Raw genomic sequence first — 20,670 nt, 5'->3', positions numbered from 1 at the left:
ACTATTACTTAGTTAATCAATTAAAAGGTTTTTACTGCTTTTTTACACACTTTTTCTGTACATTTTGCAAACGTTTTTAGAGTGTTGCATGTAAATGCTGAGCTTGCTGAAATCAGAGCCACCTGTATAATTGTCCCATCTCTGAGCAGTATTACCTGGAGGATGGGGATGGAGTGTTTTGTAATTTCTCTTTTGCTGACCTTTTGTTCAGGTGTGTTTAGAGGAAATCCTGCTCAAGTCAAAGAGTACGAGGAACTGCTACAGGCTGTCATCTTCCAGTCTTTTGAGGGTAACTTCTGGACACACACACATGTATACGCGCATCTTTTAGGACAAACTGTCAAAGCATGTCACGTTGTGATGGACTCTGCTTGCCTGCCACTGTCCTCCAGCCGCTGCCAATGAGTGTTATTTTCCCATTACTCTTTATTAGAGTGGTCCTTTCGTTTTCATCTTTCCCTCGCTGCGTGATTTCCTTAGACGCGTCTCAGTCAAGTGCACAACAGAGGAGATGCTCATTATTTAAACAGACCAGAACACCGTAGATTCCCCACAGGCAGACAAAAAAACATCTCTCATGCTGTCTGACAGTTCTTCAGACCAGCACTCTTCAGAAGTATAACCACAATAAGCAACTTAAAGCTCCAATATGTAGGAATTTTGTAATAAAATTTCCAAAAATAACTTGCACAGTGTGATATATTTCCTCCAGTTGTGTACTTACAATATCTCAAAAGTCTCCAAAGATTTTTTATTTCAGAGAAATTCCGATTTTAAATAACTGGCCGTCCCGGAAAAGAAATGTCGCGCCTCAGTGACGCAATCCTTTTTCCGGTGTGGACCATGTGATAGGATATTCCACCACACCGGATTTTTTTTTTTTTTTTTTTACAACAACTTTATTGAGGTTTTTTTCTTATCACAATAAACAATAAAGACGTCTGACAAAGAATAAATAAAAGAATAAAATAAAAAATATGACTCACCACACCGGAATATCGCATGGTCAAATGCGGAAGTGGTGGTTAAAGCGTTATAGCCATAGACTGTATGGTTATAGCTGTTATGGATCACGATTACTCTTTGGCGAGTATTGAAGTGCCAACAAAACGAAAGCGTCCATATTCGGATACACTCAGACTGTGTGACAAACGGAGGAATAAAACCCGGATAAATATCGGCCAGGCGTTTTCGAGATGGAGAGAGCTGCGCGACAATCTTGGACTTGACAGAGACTCTGCTCTCGCGAGTGTATTGAGACAGGTAAGACATGCAACTGTCAATAATAGCACTTATAAACAAAGTTATATTGCTCTTTGTACTTTGGTAAGGCTTTTTATCACGTGTGGTGACCGAGATTATGGCAGTACAATTAAATACAATCGGATATGATGTTAAAAAAATATATTTAGTCATTACTTGCAAATGTTCGTTCAAATTTACTTTTAGATATTGGTTTGAACACGTTAAACAACACGGCATTAACCATAAAAACGTAAAACTGCACAACATTAACCAAACAAATCATTTGACAAATAGCTGTATGTTGTAACGGGATAATATAGCATAACATTTCACATTCCTTGCAGTTCATTAATTATGATGACATAAAATAATACGATCAGACATACAGGTAATACAAAAACGAATAAATTACCTCATCCGTGATCATGATTCATTAATTCCATGTAGATATATCGCTAGATGATGAAAACGCATTAAAAACGACATCTCCCATCGTCACCTCCTTCATAGCGTCATCAAGCTTCGCCTTTGTTATTGTTGGAAACTGCGCCCTCTTGTGGTCAAATACCAAAGTCACATACTGGAGCTTTAATAACTAGTTGAGCTCTTTTCATTTGCTTACAGTGGGCCTCACCAATATAGATGAGAGCTTGGCTTAGTCGACTAAATTATGCTTGACAGAGAAAAGGTGAATTTACAGCTAGGCTGGATTGTGCTGACAGCCTTTTTTTCTGCATGGATTTATCTCTCTTTTTTTACATATGTATTAAGTAAATAGTCATTAGCAATATCTAAATAACAGACCTGACATCCAATATAAATAGCAGTAACATTAGTACATTTTCTGAGCAAAATCACACAAGCAAGTTGTACTGCGGTTGCACTGAATATGTGTTTTACATTCCATGCAAATTGGCCAGTTAATGCTTTTATTTCTTCTCTGGCAAACAAAAAAAGTTCCAAAAGCTCCACAGATGTTACTATACACAACTGTTCAAAAAGTCTGTGGTTTAAAATAACAGTTTTCTATGTTAATATATATTAAAATGTAATGTATTCCTGTGATGACAAAGCTGATTTTTCAGCATCATTACTCCGGTCTTTAGTGTCACATGATCTTTCAGAAATCAGAACTGTCTCATATATGTACAGAAGACACCCTGGGACTCTTTGAATTTTGTCTAATTTGATTCTCCGCAGGGCACGCTGTTATTCCCAAGTATTTCTACGTGCCAGCAGACTTTGTAGAGGCTGAACAGAAGAAACATGGCAGCCAGAAGCGCTTCCCCAGCAACTCGGGGCGTGATGGGATGCTGTTCCTCTGGGGACAGGCCCTGTATAACATCGCTAAGCTGCTGGGTGAGTTTCAGATCCATCCAGAGCCCAGGGGTCAGGGCTGCTTCACACAACACAGACACGCACTGAGAGAGTTTACATAGATATTCTTTTATTTATTCATGCAGTGACTTTATGCCATTTGCTCATATTCCTTCATATTCAAAGAGAACTGAAACCACTGGGATCCCTCTGAAAGCTGTGGACAAAATGGTTTATGAACCAAACTAAATAATGGGACCATATTAATAGAGGTCAACAAATGTTTTTTATGATTCACAGTGGTGGTGTGAAAAATTGTTAGCATTATTTATTCAACTTCATATCCTTTTGGTGACTTGTGCACTATTTTTCGAGTTTTCTGAGGCCATTTTTGTGAGAAACAGACAGGAAATGGAAGTCATTATTCATTAATCTTCTCCTCCACCGTAGCTCTTGACTGATCGTGCCACATCAAGTTTGATTTTCTGCAAATAAATTCTAAGTCTAATAACGATCCCTATTAACTATTAACATGATTTTCCCCACAAAAAATATTGTATTTTCAGCAATGTTATCACCATGCTGTACACCCAGCGTGATTCATATTGTAAGTAATGATTCATGTGTATGCGTTGCAGTAAAATCCAGACCGGCAGAGATATTAGTAATCTATGCTAAGGGCTTGTTTTTAAATCGAAAACCTTGTCTGGGTTAAAAATGCAGAGATTTGTTTAGAAGCTTATGTGAACTGAAAAACAGTAATTGGTTCCCGTTCTGTGTTTGCTGTTCAGTGGATGGTTTGATCAGCCCAAAGGACATCGACCCCATCCATCGCTATGTGCCCCGAGAGGATCAGAGGAACGTCAGCATGCGATACTCCAATCAGGTGAGCTGCATCTCGTCTCTCTTCAGCCAACTACGCGAATACTAAAATCTATCCTGTAAACACATATGAATTGCCTGTGTATTTAATCTTTCTCAGAGCCTCATGCATAATTTGTTTTAGGCTTTTCTTCACATCTCCGTATCAGTCCCCTACAGCTGACTTGTTTTGCAGATCCATTCCTAGCAGATCTGTTAGTGCTGAGACAGATCACACTGTTCTTGATAAGAGAAACCTACGGACACCTGCTGTTTCATAGCTAGAACAGTACTCCCTCATCTATCTCTGTAAACAGTCTGCAGTATCGCTCTTTAATACAGCATCTGCTCAGTCCAGTTTTACTCAGGGTTTGTGTCGGAGCCCTGACAAAAAGTTGAACGGGTTGAAAAATGCACATGCAATTAAAAACAAACAAACATTTTCATCAATGTAGCCTATCTAGTAAAAAGCACATTACAACTTTATTAACACACAACCCTGCTGGTAAATCTGTTGATAATTATATTAAGTATACAATACCATTCAAAAGTTTGGCACCAGTAAGATTTTTTCAAGTTTCTGAATAAACTTTTACTTTTATTCCGCTAGGATGTATTAAATTCAACAAATGTGACAGTAAAGACATTTATATTGATTTCTATTACAAATAAATACTGTTCTGTTGAACTTTCTATCCATCAAAGCGTCCTGAAAAAAAGGGTTTAAACAAAATTGTTTACCAGCACAACAGTTTTCAACATTGATGATAATAATAAATGTTATTTGAGCAGCAAATTAGAATGATTTCTGAAGGATAATGTAACACTGAATACTGGATGAATGATGCTGAAAATTCAGCTTTGACGTTTACAGGATAAATGACAATTAAAAAAAATATTAAAATAGAAAACTGTTATTTTAAATTGTAATAATATTTAACACTATTATAGTTTTTACTGTATTTTTGGTCAAATAAATGCAGCCTTGGTGAGTATAACTTTTTCAAAAACATTTAAAAAAAATCTTACCAACTCCAAACTTTTGAATAGTGGTGTATGAATTTATTTAAGACTTTGTATTTTTTTTTTTTTTTGTGAGTCTGTGGTGTCAGCCCTGATGTGTAAATGGTTCACTGGTTTTGCTTCATGACTGTTAGATTAGAATGTTCTAATGTGATGTCTGTGGCTGTTGGGAAGCAGCAGTCTTGTTACAAAGAAGGGGTGTTTATCATAGTCTTTATACATAACATAGCGCTAGCTACTGAATGCAGACTTCATATAAGTATGTGAGGAACCAGGGAGCTATCAGAAATGTCACTTCCTTTCAAAACGTCTGACACTTCTATTGTAGTGAGAATGGTGACTCATGCGTGCAATAAAAGCTAACAAAGAGGCTGAGATAAGTGCTGAGCGAGCTTCATTAGCATGTATGCAAGTATGTGTCTTATTTACATACCTGAAGTATTTATTATTTATATATATATTTATACCACCAGACGACCGTACACATACTACGCAAGTCGACTTACGCCACAAGAGCAACTTGTGACACATCATGTATGACGTAGGATGTAGGAGTATCATAAGCTTAGATGCCTCTAGCGGTTTAAACAAATAGGGCTGTGCAACCAACTGAAGCTCCTCTTCTATTATATAGAAATGTTTTGCTCTTTCCTCTGAGCCTCCGCGTTCGTCATTACGTTGTGCGTCGGATCAGGGGTTAGTCTTCCACCATAAATCGATGCGTACAGCCGTCTGTCGGAAGCTAGTGATTATAGTTCATAAAGTTTTAAATATGAATATTTTTCTTACACAAACGCTTTGCTTCAGAAGGCCTTTATTAACCCCCCGGAGCCATGTGGAGCGCTTTTATGATGGATGGATGCACTTTTATGGACTTCAAAACAGAAACAGCCATACACTGCCATAATAAAGCTTGGAAGAGCCAGGACATTTTTTTTAATATAACTCTGTCCCTTTAATTGTATATTGCCAGCAAAATCACCCTGCATAACCCCAGTCCTAGTTGAGATGTAGCTGTAATTTGACTAGTGTTGGCTTGGAAGTGCAAGTTTGTTTAATCAGAGGCGGTGTTTTATTCATGAGTGTTGCACCGCTGCATGGGAGAGTGGGAGGAGCCATGCTGCTTTGAAGGAGGGCACTGCATATTGCACAGTAATGCGTAAATGTGCTTGTCTCTTTGCTTTTGCATCAAAGGCTACACTGGCTAAGGGGCACGTTGCCGTGACTGCTGTTTATGTGATGTGTGCATGTGCAGCAGTGGATGTTTGTGGATTGGATGTAGCCATATGAAGTGTCAGTTTATGTTTGCCTATATATTACGGCCTGTCTTTGAGCAACTTTATGCAATATTTATGTGAGTACTCATGCACTACATGATTGAATATGATTGCCAGTTTGTGTTTATGCATAAGTTGTTCTCAGCCTACACTTGTCCTCCTAACATCTCCCATACTTTGTCCCCAGTATGAAGGCAGATCTTCATTCTGAACCATGTCCTTGCTCAGAGATTAGACGGGCTCTTTTCCCTGATTGATGGATGTACCCTCTTTCAACAAAGCACAGATGGAGCTCAGTTTAAATTTAGAAACGATTGTTCAGCAGAGCAGCCAAGGTGCAGGAAGCAGCCTCGTCTTTTTGCCTTTTAAACACAGAGAACAGCTTTTGAAATTCTTCCCTCGCTCACATACACAAGCTCAGGGAAAGAGGCCTACTTAGCTTTCAAGGCGCTCTATTTCTCTGATTCATATTTAATTTGATGCATTAAGACAAATGTATTCCAGTTCAGTCCCATTGTTTGGTTGGCTGTTCTCAACAACTGTGTCTTTTAATGTGAAAACACAGGATGTTACTGCGGTATGTTTTATTGGAAGTGATTGTTTGGGGTTTGAGTTTAGGACTATGGGGATTGGACGCAACTCGTTCCACATGAAATCTCCTGTCTGAGTGTCTTTTTCATTGGGCTGAGTCACTTCCTAAACACCCCGAGGGATTTCCAGAACACACCACAAATAAACACACTACAAATGGTGAAGACATATCAGTGGCCATACGGCATGGACATATGCAGATGTTCAAGGTTGTCTGTCTTGTCTGTCTATCCATCCATCCATCCAGTCTGTCTGTTGCTGAAACTGTAGAGCACAGCACTAACAATGCCAAGGTCATGTGTTCAAAGCAAGGGCTGACAAAATGTGTATCTTGAATACAGTGCAAGTCACTTTGGATAAAAGCATCTTATAAAATGTATCTATCATTCGTTTGTTCATTCTTTCTTTGAATTTCCTTTAATTCCATTTCCACTTGCATTCAAATTTGAATTGATATTCTGCATCCTATTGGCTGCCTCAACTGAAATTCAAGAACTGGAATTTAAAAGACATTCTCCATTCAGTTCTAAATGCAGCACAACCCTGGAACATAAACATGCGCACTTACTATGTAACTTACATTCATAATAGAAATCCATATAGACGTGTATGCAAGTAGGTGCACTGCACATTTACACACATTCACACATCTAATTCACCCTGTACTTGTTGAGGCTGCTCTTCGTTGAAATTACTCTTTATAAGTGTGTGTGTGTGTGTGTGTGTGTGTGTGTGTGTGTGTGTGTGTGTGTGTGTGTGTGTGTGTGTGTGTGTGTGTGTGTGTGTGTGTGTGTGTGTGTGTGTGTGTGTGTGTGTGTGTGTGTGTGTGTGTGTGTGTGTGTGTGTGTGTGTGTGTGTGTGTGTGTGTGTGTGTTTTAAGTCCTGAAAATATTGATGGAGAATTTCCAATGACCATCACTACACTTGCATACGCACCCACATGAACACATCGCTCTAAAGCATGTCAGTTGTCCACCTTTATGCTGAGAGACACAAACAAAACACTTCACAGTGCAAGAGAGAGCGATGATGGGTTGAAAATATTAAAGAGAGAGCAAAAGAAGGGCTGTACATTTGGGCAGGCAACATTCTGTAATTCTGTGCTGACGGCCATGTGGAAACATATTTGTTGTTGGAGCTGAAAGTCTTTTCTCAAATGTCTTCGGAGTGGTGACAGATGTGTTGTATGTTTATCACCGACAGCCAGCAGATGTGATGAATGTGGCAAGAAATCATTTATGTGTCACTCACTCAGTTAGTATAACTCCAGACTTTATAGTACGAGAATCCAAATCCAGTGTCACTCTGATATTGGAATGTTTGGAATGTATTTCACTGGAAACATATCTTGGCATATACCTTTCCATGTCATCTCCTAATAAGTAATGATGATCAAGCATTGTTCAGCAGCCAACTAGTCAAGACAAACAAAATTACGCTGTTATTAGGCTGTGAAATCTAAAAACACAAAGGCTTTTTAAGAGTAAAGTCCAGAACCTTGCCTCTGTTAAGTTTTGTCCAAACCCCGCTTAAGTGGTTTGGGGAAGAAAAAGTTCTGACTTCTTAATAATCATAGATGAGTTAAATTGCGACAAAAAGTAATGCTATCTATCAGGATGTGTGACCAACACTATATTAAGGTTAAGGTTAGGGTTCAGTATTTGCTTCAATGTTATAGGCAATCAGCACTTTGATTGACATGACAAATGAAATCATTAGAATCAGATGCAGTTTTATGCCTGTTTACACCAAGATGAAAATTATGTGCGAAATGTTGGTGTGATATAGCCTGGGTTTCCCCATGCTGCCTTGCGTGCAGCGTGATTTTATTCACGCTGCTAAGCAGTCTGGACACCATGGACCAGATTTTCCCCTCAAAAAGGGAACCAATCACAGAATAAGGAGGGAGCAGCAAGACGATGACGACGTCTATGCGACGCACCGAAGCAGTTTGTTTATATCTATGGATCCAACATGGCAGCAGACGCGAAGTTACCTTTCGATGCAGCCTTAGATAGTGTTCGAAGTAGTTTAGAGCGCAACTTTATTTTGTCTTCTTCCTCGTCGAATTTCTGTCGCTCTACATACGTCATCTGGTATAATTGAAACGATTGGCTATGAGCTACATACAGGCGCATTTGATAGACATTCGTAGCGCCCAATGAACGGCTCTGGGCATTCGTAAACCACGCCTCAAATACGAGAAAATAAACATGTGGTTCCCAGACCACATGTTTATGAGACGAGGTCTGACGTTAGCCAGGCTAGTGTGATAAGCATTTTCATTTTAATGGTAAAGGGTTAGTACACCCACCAATGAAAATTATCCCATTATTTACTCAACCTGAAGCCATCCTAGGTGTATAAGACTTTCTTCTAGTGCTGCACGATTAATCGTATCGCAATCGCGATGTCAAGCCTACGCGATTATATGACGCAAAATGTTGCGATTTTATATTAAATAAACAAATTAGCGCTGTTAACGCACTTATTAATGCAAATGCTTTTAAACCATTCATGCGCGATAATAGCCTACATAAAAGAACGAGCTGCCTGTGAATGTCCTCCACACACACACACACAAACACACACAGATAGACACGCGCCAGTATCAAGTTCTCTTTCGCGGTAGAACGAACAACACTACATGTATGCCAAAATGAACGCGCTGCCTGTGAATGTCTGACTGTGACACACAGAAAGACTCGCGCTAATATCGTGCGTGCGCACTAAACAGCATGACAGAATACAGTTCTCTTTCGAGCTTGAACGAACAATAACACACACAATTATGCCAAAATGTCTTTTTGTCGAGTGTCTTCATAACATAAGAGTAGTCTTATGATGAACATGAGTTGTGATGACTTGTGAAAGAATGAGGCGCGTGTGAGATCCGCGTCTCTGACAGCGGCTGGTCTTAAAGGGATAGTACACAGTAGCTACTAATTACATCTATCGCTAAAGTTATTCTATATATATATATATATATATATTTTTTTTTTTTTTTTACCCCTGACATGTATGGTTATATGTACTCTTGTATGTAAATTATGTTTTGTTCTTGTTAAAATGCAATCAAAAAAAAAAAAATCTGTCTCTAAAGTTAATCAAAGAACAAAGGGAACAGAGAAAAACACTCACTGCTCTTGACTAAAGAACTTTTTTCTTTAGGCTGATTATCACTAATCTGTGTGTGCATTTCTTTTCCTTGAGAACCAAGCAAGTTGACTCATGAAACCATTTGTTTATTATATCGCATATCGCAATCGTAATCGCAATATTGACCTCAATTATCGCAATATGACATTTTCCCCAAATCCCATTTCCCCAAGTCCTACTTTCTTCTTTCAGCCAAATACATATATTAAAAAATAGCCTGGCTCTTCCAAGCTTTATAATGGGAGTGAATGGTAATTGAGATTTTGAAGTTCAAAAAAGTGCATCCATCCATCATAAAAGTATTCCATATGGCTCCAGGGGGTTTAATAAAGGCGTATAAAGCTTGGAAGCTTTATTAATTTTTTAATATAACTCCGATTGTGTTTGGCTGAAAGAAGAAAGTCATATATACCTTTTAATAATTTTCATTTTTGGGTGAACCCTTTAATGCATCTTTTCAGACCAACACAAACATTTTCTTTCTTGGAGAGGTTTTATAAACTCTGTTCTATCACACTGTGAATAAAATTGGCCAACCAATACGTTTTGTGCTTTTGGTCATTTGGTCATTGTTGTTACATAAAACTGTGACTTGGTGGTGCTTGCGAACAGAGAATTTGGCTAAGCAACAGTGAATAGCAGAATACCCGACTCTCTTTCTCTGTACTGTTTTTTTTTTTTACACAATAAAAAAAAAAAATCTAACAGCTGTTTTAAAACCTGTAAATGATGTTTGACTTTGTTTTTATTAATTTTTTGGTGAACAAGAAGGTGTTAGAAATGGAAAGCTGTGCCCTTTGTCCGAGCCAAAAGCCTGGTGGGCAACGCTCTGATGTGTAGCACGGGTGCGCTTCGGGAGACTGGCTCAAACCAGAGTTTGAGTCCCGGCTTTCCCAGCCCCCCTCTTTCTCTCACTTTACTTAAAGTCAGTTATCTACTTTTTATCTCAATAATGGCAATAACACCAAAAACAAAAAGGAAAGTTGCGTACGCGTTGCGTACATTTCCATATGTGTCACCTACTGTTAGAGAGTGCATTTTCATTCAGACAATCTTCCATTTTTTTCAAACAGACAAATGACGTGTGAAAATTGGGCTGCATTTCTGTGCTTTGTGTTGGTGTGAACAGGTCTTGCGACCCAAACCAATAACAGACCCCCAGATCCATTCCAGATCAGTACCCAAATCAGGACCTGTCGGTTCAAGAACCAGTCAGTCCATTTAATGAAGTAAAATATTGAAAATACTGAATTATTGTGTCACTTGATACAGTGAGACACAGAACTGCATCTAAACCTAATGTCTTTTGGTGTGCTTGTGAAATGAATTACAAAAAGTGTCAATGTTAGGTCGGTGTCATTTCCCTTCATATTACTTTTGTGACTGTGTGTTTTATCAGAGGCTTAAAAACACAGTCCCAATCTGTTTCTGAAACCGCGCTGCACATACTTTCCTTTGGAGCAGCTCTACAGGTATTAGTAATCAGCCTCCTTATCTCCTCTCACTCCACACACTGCATCTTTATGGGAATTACATCACATACAACACCGCTGACAAGCACCAGACTCCTGAGGCTTTCACTTGCCTCGCTTTAATATAAATTGATTTTTTTTTCTTCTTGTCATAAGGATTGCAGACTAGATCTAATATATCTGTGGTCCTTCAAGAGAGGGGTGATGTGTATCGAATTCACAGCAAGCCTTTGTTCACAATTACACTCCCACCTTCTCCAAAGTCCAATCCCCAACCCTTTCAATTTCTTTAAGGTGATTGTGGCCAGACGTGCGCTGTTGCATAGGGAGCCCCTCACTCTATTATAAGATGGGGAATGGAGTTGAAAAAGTAAGGACTTTTTCCATTCTACTTTGGAAAGAGAATTTCTGAGGCCAATGCTTCAATTTTAAAATTTCCATTGTTTTATTAAACATTTTTCTAAATCTTAAAACTCTTTGTTTATTTGCTGTTTTAAATAAAACAATTAATCCCAGAATTTCAATATGGTCTCATGACTTTAGATTATTTTTTCTATCTCCATCTCTTAGTTTGATGGGGCTTTATCAGTTGAAATGTGTAACCTAAATTGCAAACAGCTCCCAAACTTACTAGCTGCAGTGTTTAACATTGAGAACTATCTCACTGCATCAACAAAGAGACTTTTTTGAATTTTGATCATTAAAGGTACATTAGGCATCCTAAAGAGCAGCAGTTCACATCGGTTAATGTTTTTTTTTGTATTGGCAGAACAAACTGCAATGCGATTGTGGATCTGCCATATCTCTTTCATCCACATCATATCTCTAAGAGACAGTCCATTGGGTTTGCATTGATTCATCACATAAATGCATTCAAAGAAAAGGGGCTTATTTCAGGCTGTCCGATTAAAATAGAATCTTTAAAGTTCCTTTTAGTTTGAATTGAGATATTATAAAATCTTCACAGATCTAAAACATTTGCAATAATTTACAATAAGAATGGATTCAGGAAAATGGCTTATTTTAGGTTGTCAGAATAGAGCATTATATACTGCCACATGAGCAACGCTGGTGTTGTGTAGAATGTTGTGTTGTGGTTTGCTGCTACTGTCTGCAGAATCAGAAAGCATTCTAATAACATGATATGTGAACTCTGTATTGCAGTATATTGCATTTGAGGCAACAGTTATAGCATTTCATTAGTCTGTACTTTTACACCTTTGTAATGCACTCACAAGCTGTGGAGTTTTGCCATTAGTGATCCCATCTCAATTCCAGCAGCTCCAGAATCTGCGAAAACATCACTTAGCTGCCGAAGGGGAGGTTTTTCAAGTGCTCTTTGCATCAGATATGAAATTTTTACACCGCAGTCAATCTTAACATACTATTAGAGTCTAAGCCTGTCAATGTATGACTGGAAAAAACAGCCTTTTTCCACCTTAGAAACATTGCTAAGCTACGTAACATGCTATCAGTTTCTGATGCAGAAAAGTTAGTTCATGCGTTCATGACCTCAAGACTAGCTGCTAGAGTTCTTACTAGATCAAGAAAATATGATCATATAACACCAATTTTATCATCACTACATTGGTTACCTATAAAGTTCCGTATTAATTACAAGGTATTGCTACTGACTTATAAAGCCCTAAACGGCTTAGCTCCAGTCTATTTAACGGATCTTCTATCGCCCTATAATCCATCACGCTCTTTAAGGTCACTAAATTCGAGGCTTTTGGTCATACCTAGGATATCTAGGTCCACCAAAGGAGGGAGAGCATTTTCACATTTAGCTCCATAACTCTGGAATAGTCTTCCTGATACTGTTCGTTGCTCAGACTCGCTCTCCCAGTTTAAAACTAGATTAAAGACGCATCTCTTCAGCCAGGCATTCATATAATACTTTTAATCTTACAGTTAAATCCGACCTCTAGTTTATAAACGCCAGAGGAGAACTGGCCCCCGACTGAGCCCGGGTTCTCCCAAGGTTTTTTTTTCTCCATTAGGTCACCTGATGGAGTTTTTCGGTTCCTTGCCACTGTTGCCTTTGGCTTGCTCAGTTGGGGATATTTGGAGATATTTAATTTAATTAATCAATCAACAATACTATTGATCAGCATTACCAAACGTGGATGTTTTCCATTAGAAACAAACATTGATGTATTATTTTAATTTAATACTGTGAAGCTGCTTTGATACAATCTGTATTGTGAAAAGCGCTATATAAATAAACTTGACTTGACTTGACTTGACTTGACTTGACTTGACTTGCGTTGAATTAGTGAAAGCGGCCAATGTTCAAAAGATGCCATCACATATTAAAATTGCTTACCAACCCTCACAACTATACTATACTACATTGACTATAGTATAATTGACTATAGTATTATTTGAAGTTGGAGTGCTAGTAAATACAGATTAATATAAATATGGTTATCTTACATAGACATGTATATATCAGAGTACCACAATATTCCCATCTGATACCATCACGGTACAATGCCTTATAGGTTTAATGTTTTTTAATTTGTGCTTTTCTGCAGAGACAGCATGATTATGCTATACTGTAAGCTGCAAGAGCCTTTATCCTCATTGCTCATTTTATTTGTGACATTTGTTTTGGTCTTCAATTTATTAATGTTCCTAAAGTTGCAGCGTCTGACAGATTTGTCATTAGAGGTAAATATTGACTGTTTGACTTACCATGGGGTTCTTGAAGCCACATTATGAATAGAGATCATTTGACTGATTGATAACAGAGACATTAATAAAGAGCATTTCTTATCACTGTCAGTCATATTGAGCTGTTCATAGTTTATTGTCTGCTGCTTCAATACAGAGCGAGAGACTTCAGGAGTCTGCAGAGTACAGGGGGGCTCCCACTAGTACCAATAGTAGACTTGACTTGCAGGAATTTGTACACCACCAACTGCCATCACTACAAAGCCATAACTACACTGCTGTGAGAAAATATGTGCATATCAAAGATGAAATATGTTTTTTTTTCCTGTTAAAGTACTTTCTTCTATTCCAGCATAATAGGGTGTGCTGGCACATTTTTCATACCTCACATTATACAAACAAAACAAAAAAATGCACTGACTTACAATGTACAAATGTACAGTATCTGCCCCTTAGACTTTCATTGTGATGTAATTTATATTATTTACTGAAGCTGAAATTTGAGTGAACATAATTTCTGTGGTGATCAACAACAGAAACAATAGGAAGTGATTCATATTGCAAACTGCCATGGTCATGAGTTGTTTTGTGTGTTACCAGAGAATCAGATAAAACATATTCCCCAAATGCATTGTTAACTCCGGACTACTACATTTAGCATAGATTTTTGCCCCAATTTTCAGTCTGTACGAGTCAGTTGCAGAAAGTCAGAGCCAGTCTTGATTTGCTTGCAAATTACGTAGCATATGATGAGCACAGTCAGAGAATATCAAAAATATTTTACATTTTAAACCAATTTTATAAGACGCATTGTTTTTATTTGTAATGCATATCCTAGCAAGGAGTTTGTTGTGTTCAGTCGGAAAGTGTATGATGCCCACCCAGCCTTCAGTCGCTTCAGACAAAAGCATCTGGCTAATGCGTAAATGTTAATGTTTATTGGTTTTGCAATTGATTGTTTTGCAATTTTGTTTGGTGCCACTAATGGTGATGATTTAATCCTAATGTATATATATGTATATAGCTGTTTCACTGTTGTTCTTGGCGCAGTGCAAACTACTGAAGTTATACTGCACCTTTTCACTTTTTGAATCCTTCTGCACCCGTCACAGATTAATAACATACCCAGACATTCACTTCCCATCCATCAAGGGCAGCTTGAACCTGCTTCTATCCACCTGAACAAAATATCCTCCTCCTCTGCAGCCCTCACGCAGGGCAGAATTAGCATGTATCGTCTCTGTTGATCAACCCTTGTGATGACTCACTGCACTGCCTCCACAAAATAGCTGTGCCAATATGTCATTTAACCCAAAGCTGTGATTTGCCCTGTTCACCGAGCACTTATCGCCCCCGTTTTAATGGGAATCAAACTACAACACAGCTGAGGCAAACAGCTTACATCACAAATATAAATCTTCCTTTCAGACTAATAAATCTGTCTATCCCAACTTTTGACACATTTCAGCGCATTCGAAGGTGTGTTATTTACATATTAGCTGGCTAATGTTATGGCTTTGGGAGTTGTAGCTGCGGGGGGTTGGTAAACGCTGTACGTTTTTGCAAGAGAAGTGCCTGCAAACCTCGGTTATCAATTAATTGTTTTACCGTAGCACCAAGCAGAATCGCAGAAATAACGATTGTTTTGAAACAGGGAAGCCTGCAAGTTGCGATCTCGAGAAAACAAGACAAATTAGCCATTAAGATGCTCTTGCAGTTTTGGAGTTGTGGCTGTGGAAGGTTTAAATGGATGCTGGGTGTCCTCTGTGTGTAGGCAGAGGGCTTTAGCCACTGATTGATATGACCCAACCTAAACCTTCAGCAATCAGTAGCTCATTATCTCAGCGAAATTACTACATCATCCAGCCCAAACGTCTGTAATGAGCTAGCATAAAGAATCAGGGCTCTGATCCACCATCATCTCCCTAATCTTTATCTGCAGTCTCTCTTTCTCTCCCTCTCGATGAAGCTTGTTTTTCCCCTATTCCCTCCAGCCACCCAGTCATCAGTTATACTCTAGGTGCTCTGAATTTCTCACTCTTAAGGTCTTTCTCTCTACTCTTCATTTTTAGTATAGTCACTCACTCCTGAACTCACAGGCAATGGATTTTACACTCTGTGCCCTTGCCTTTAAGTCTTCCCCATAGAGACCCAAAGTTTTCCAATACGTCGTCTTTGTTTGTTTCCTGCAGGGTCCCATTGTGAACGATGTGGTCATTCATGTGGCCCTGATAGCAGAAAGTCAAAGGTAAATACATTTCTCATCTCTCTCTCTCTCTCTGTCTCTCTCTCTCTCTCTGTCTCTCTCTCTCTCTCTCTCTCTCTCTCTCTCTCTCTCTCTCTCTCTCTCTCTCTCTCTCTCTCTCTCTCTCTCTCTCTCTCTCTCTCTCTCTCTCTCTCTCGGTCTAATTGATGCCTTCACATTAATTGTTGGGCTATTCTGTAGCCTTCATCCATCAGCTCTCCCATTTAAAGCTTTTCTGGGAAGAGGAAGAGGTGAAAAGAGGTCATGTGGCCATCTGGCCCCAGCCAGACCCACTCTGCAGTTCATTTAACATTGTTCACCCCAGCACTTAACCCTCCTCTCCCCTTCTTCACACTGTAAACCTTAATCAGGATTACTTGTTCAACGCAACCATCATACCTTCATTTAAAGCAGCAAATTCCACTTAACACCTCACCTTCCCTGCAAAGCTGAAATAATGTTGTTAAAATATTATAGTGTATGCTGGTTCTGGTTGCTTGTGAACATATTCGTTGAACCCCTCATTATGAGAAGTACCTGCAGAGCACTCATTTATGTATTTACAGTGTCATGCAAGATTGTTTCCCCTTAGCCCTTATGGATACTTTACATCAATGCTTGATTGCAAATCCTACATAACCGCTTTAAGATGCATATTAACTATGTAAATATGACTATAAATGTCTTTTAAATTGTGGTCAAATGGACCCTTTTCACATTTCCTGGGTTCTCAGAAACAGAATAGTGAACTGAACGGAAATAAATGGTTACATTCTCATTTACTCCAATAGCAAAAGAAAAAAATCAAAATAACGTGACTGACTTTACAGAAGAGGAAAAAATTATAGAACGGTTATGTTTGTCAGAAGAGAGAAAGATGTCAAATTTGCAATCAGTCCTTCAGCTGTTGTATTAGAACCATTCACGCAGAAGCAATGACTAGTTTTATATAATTTAATTTGAACGTTATAAAACACTTAGCTTTATAATTTTACATTACATTTAAAAAAAAAAAATAGTAAAAGAAAAATGTAAATCTAGCAAATTAATACCCGTGTTATCACAGTCTGTGGTCCATTAAACATTCTTTATTTACTCTTCTTCACTAGAGTACTATTACATTAGCCTACCATTAAGTTTATTAGTCTGCTAGACTAGTGTACCATGGGGATGCAAAACACATTTTTTTGAGATGCAAAATAGAGTGGTCCAGGGATGACGTCAAAACCCTTGATGATACTTTGTTGTTTCTACAGCGTAAATTAAACACACCCATATCGAAAATGTTTTGAAGCTTAGATAAGAACATTTGAGTGTGAGTGTGTGCAGTTTACTTTGTAGAAGTATCCAAGTATTGTCAAGTTATGTTTTCCACACACCTTATTTACCCATAAATATAAAAACCCATAGGAAAATTTCAAGGTAACCACTGGCGAATTAGTCCTCCGTGTTTTGACGTTATACAGTACCTGCAGCACTCTGCTATTTGTTTTAATCATAAAAAAGAATCATGTTCATTATAGTAGTTATGATGTACATTTATTAGTATTATTTTACAGTTGAAGGGTAAGGGTTAGGGTTCATATTATAATGTTAGGCATAATACCACATTAAAGACAAATTGGATGTAATACTTTTTAATAGTTAATAGTAAAAAAAGAAATGATATTTTCTTTAAATAGAACCAGATATCGCTATAATGTGATTCGTTTTTGAACAGGGCGATAGAATGTGGCACAACAACTGCAACAATAGAATTGACCGTTCACAAAGACCCGCCCCCTTTAGTTACTGTTGCTATGTCCGACAAGCCACGCCGCTCTCACACACACCATGTTCTCACACACTTAAACACACATCGCGGAGCAGAGAGGACACTGACAACACACTGACAGACAGGACAGACCAGGGTACTTTTGATATGAAACAAAGTCTCACCTTTCAAATTTGGTCATTTTTTTAAGAAATTTAAACAATAAATACCATTTTGTGGCTCTTTAATGTGTCTGACAGATCACTCAGTTAAAGCTGCTCGTGAACCGATCATCTCTTCCTTCTAGTTCATTTATAGCATCAAATAAACATGAATGAACATCAGAAGGAATGTTGTTTTAACCGCGGAAAACGTCAGTACACTCCATTTATCAAGTTCAAATCCTCCAACGTTAATCTACTAACTCTCCTGACTGCTTTGTCGGACAAAAATGGCGGATGGCGGATTATGATTGGTCAGATCTCCTGTCAATCAAACTCCCTGCGAAGGGTCAATTGCAGTGGAATGATTATTTTCAAACACATGGGAGCACACAGGTGGTGATATCAAGAAAATAAGCCAGAAAAAAAAAGATAGCCTCTGTTGGCTTCTATAAGCTTGTCATTGTTTTTCTAATTCCTTTAATTCCACTAATGTTGCAGAAATGACACACCTTATCTTTAATCTTTCACCTTATGTGTCTTGCTTGTGTCTTTCAGATTGCAGGTCTTCCTCAACACCTATGGCATTCAAACTCAGACCCCGCAGCAGGTGGAGCCCATTCAGATCTGGCCTCAGAAAGAGCTGGTGAAGGTATCCCGTTTCAATCAATCAAACTGACCACCAAACAAATCTTCCAGACTGATCTGTTTCTGTGGCAGTCGCTCCATTAGACCATTGACTAGTTTATCAAGTGGTTTGGATTGACTGGCACATCCCTCATGTCAGTTAGTGAATTATTTTTGCATTTACACCATGGTTTGAACCTCACTCATGCACTATTGATGGAATTAGTTTGACAAAAGACCCTGAAAATAGTCTTTAATGTTTTCTCATATATATAAATGACCTTTGTGTGAGTGACAATATATCAATAGAAAGCAGCGTTAATTTTTCTGACCAACCTGGTCTGTACTGGTCATCAGATTATTAGATTATTATCTTTTGCTAAATGTTTTTTTGTGCTCATTCTGTCTGTAATCGACAGATCATGGAGCAATATGTGCGAGAGTGTTTACGTGTTTGTTCTTCTGTCTGTGGGTGTGTGTGTGGGTGGTAAGGTTTTGTCGCCGGAACGTGCAATTTACTGCAGTTTGGTTTAAAAGCTGTTTGAAATCAGACACCCAACAGTATCTGCTTCCCTTGACACTGTTCTATCTGCGGTCAGTTTTGTGTGTGTGTGTGTGTGTGTGTGTGTGTGCACTCAAGTGTGCATTAGAGGGAGTGATGGTTTGCTGAGTATGCCTCTGTAAGGATGCTCGGAGCTCTTTGGAAAGAGCAGCCTACTTTAGATCGGCTGCAAAACCGTCGTTGCTGTCACCTTTCATGGTAAATGACACAATATACACATTTTAATTCCTTAATTCTTTTAGATAGGAGGAAAAGCACTAAAACTGCAAAATCTTAATTGTGGATTATTTTCCTTTTGATATTTTGTGATATTATGATTAATTTAATTATTTAATTATTCATTTGTATTCATTTCCAATACGGTGCAAAAGTTCGTTCGTTCAGCCACCATTACTCCAGTCTTCCATATCACACGATCCTTTTGAAATCATTCTAATATTTTCGAATGTTCTGATTAGCTATTAGTATCAACGTTGAAAATATTTTTTTTAATGATTCTTTGATGCATAGAATGTTTTGAACAGTAGTGTAGTTAATATTGAATCAATCTGTTAATTCTATGAATCCATAAATAAGTAAATCAAGCAGCGTTTATGGTCAACTTTTGAGCAGCATGATTCGAAACAAAATATGTCCAAAATCTGAATAAATCATACACGGAAATCTAGGCAACGCTTCCATACTGGAACACTCCAGTCCTGCTATAATCAATAAATCTTTCTTACTATGCAAGCCATTCAGATTTTTGGGCTCCGGAGAACTCTTCCATTATAATAATTGAAGCTGTCTATACTTGCTTATTTACTCTGTCTTTACCTTGTTGATTATATTGTTGATAATGATCTCTCACTTGCTATGCATATTGGCTATTACTCAGACTATATGGTAAGTGGTGCTACATGCAAATCTAAAATCTTTCTAAATTACTGTCTATGCCTTCACTTTGGTTCTAAAGCTTCTTACTGTGTGCCACAACAAAGATTGAGGATACATCCGTGGATGAGACTGCTTATGCAAACTTGCTTAGTTGTCTTTACCAATAACCTGTAAACTACTTGAAATTAATCTGATCTGCCATTGCATTCATGCAGAAATGTCTGTGATTGGTTACAATACTCGATTGCTGCAAAATGACATTGTAAATGGAACATTTTGACACAGTGAGAGTTTATCAAAATGGAAAGCTCTCACCACAATTACTTAATTGTTGCAGTTGTAATTGATTTTACATTTTTATTTGATCAGTTGTGCAGCCCTAATGTGCTGCCTTATCTTTAACAAAAACCTTTTGCCTGATATTCTTAAATAATCATGTCAAATACAAGCGCAGATAAGAGAGCAGTTCATAGGTTGACGTGCTGTTTCTAATTCAAGCGGCAAGGCTGCAGAAAGTGATACGAGCGTGAACGTCTTAATTGTAGAATCCTGTGTATTAAAGAGGTTTGTTTCAACATCAGCACAGTGGCTTCACTGCCCCTCTTGATGTGCTACAGGCTTAGCATGCGTGACATTTGCAGGTTTCGTGTCAGGCATGTTGAGCTTCTGATTAGAGGCAGGGCGCTCTCGATTCAGTTGTGTCTTCCCCTCATTGCTATTCTGCACACCAATTTTCCAAGGTACAGAGATCCACAACGAGAGAAAAAGAGTTCTGGAGCATAAATCTCTCTCAAATGTTCGTATTGACTACTGGATTTAGTC

At 38.2% G+C, this 20,670-nt stretch overlaps 1 protein-coding gene across 7 annotated transcripts in view; it reads left to right on the top strand.

Moving 5' to 3' along the window:
- The window catches only part of phkb (phosphorylase kinase, beta), a 74,641-nt gene that overhangs the window by 36,965 nt on the left and 17,006 nt on the right, over positions 1-20,670 (top strand). For all 7 annotated transcript variants that reach the window (XM_081359866.1, XM_081359865.1, XM_081359861.1 and 4 more), the window contains exons 12-16: positions 212-289; positions 2,446-2,604; positions 3,354-3,448; positions 15,817-15,872; positions 18,342-18,435. In XM_081359866.1, the coding sequence (XP_081215992.1) occupies positions 212-289; positions 2,446-2,604; positions 3,354-3,448; positions 15,817-15,872; positions 18,342-18,435 (482 nt within the window). The remainder of the gene's footprint in view (positions 1-211; positions 290-2,445; positions 2,605-3,353; positions 3,449-15,816; positions 15,873-18,341; positions 18,436-20,670) is intronic.

This window comes from Scardinius erythrophthalmus, assembly GCF_964197995.2.
Source record: "Scardinius erythrophthalmus genome assembly, chromosome: 2".
Lineage (NCBI taxonomy): Eukaryota > Metazoa > Chordata > Actinopteri > Cypriniformes > Leuciscidae > Scardinius > Scardinius erythrophthalmus.
The sequence above is the reverse complement of the archived record's forward strand: the minus strand, read 5'-3'. Positions and strand labels throughout refer to the sequence as shown.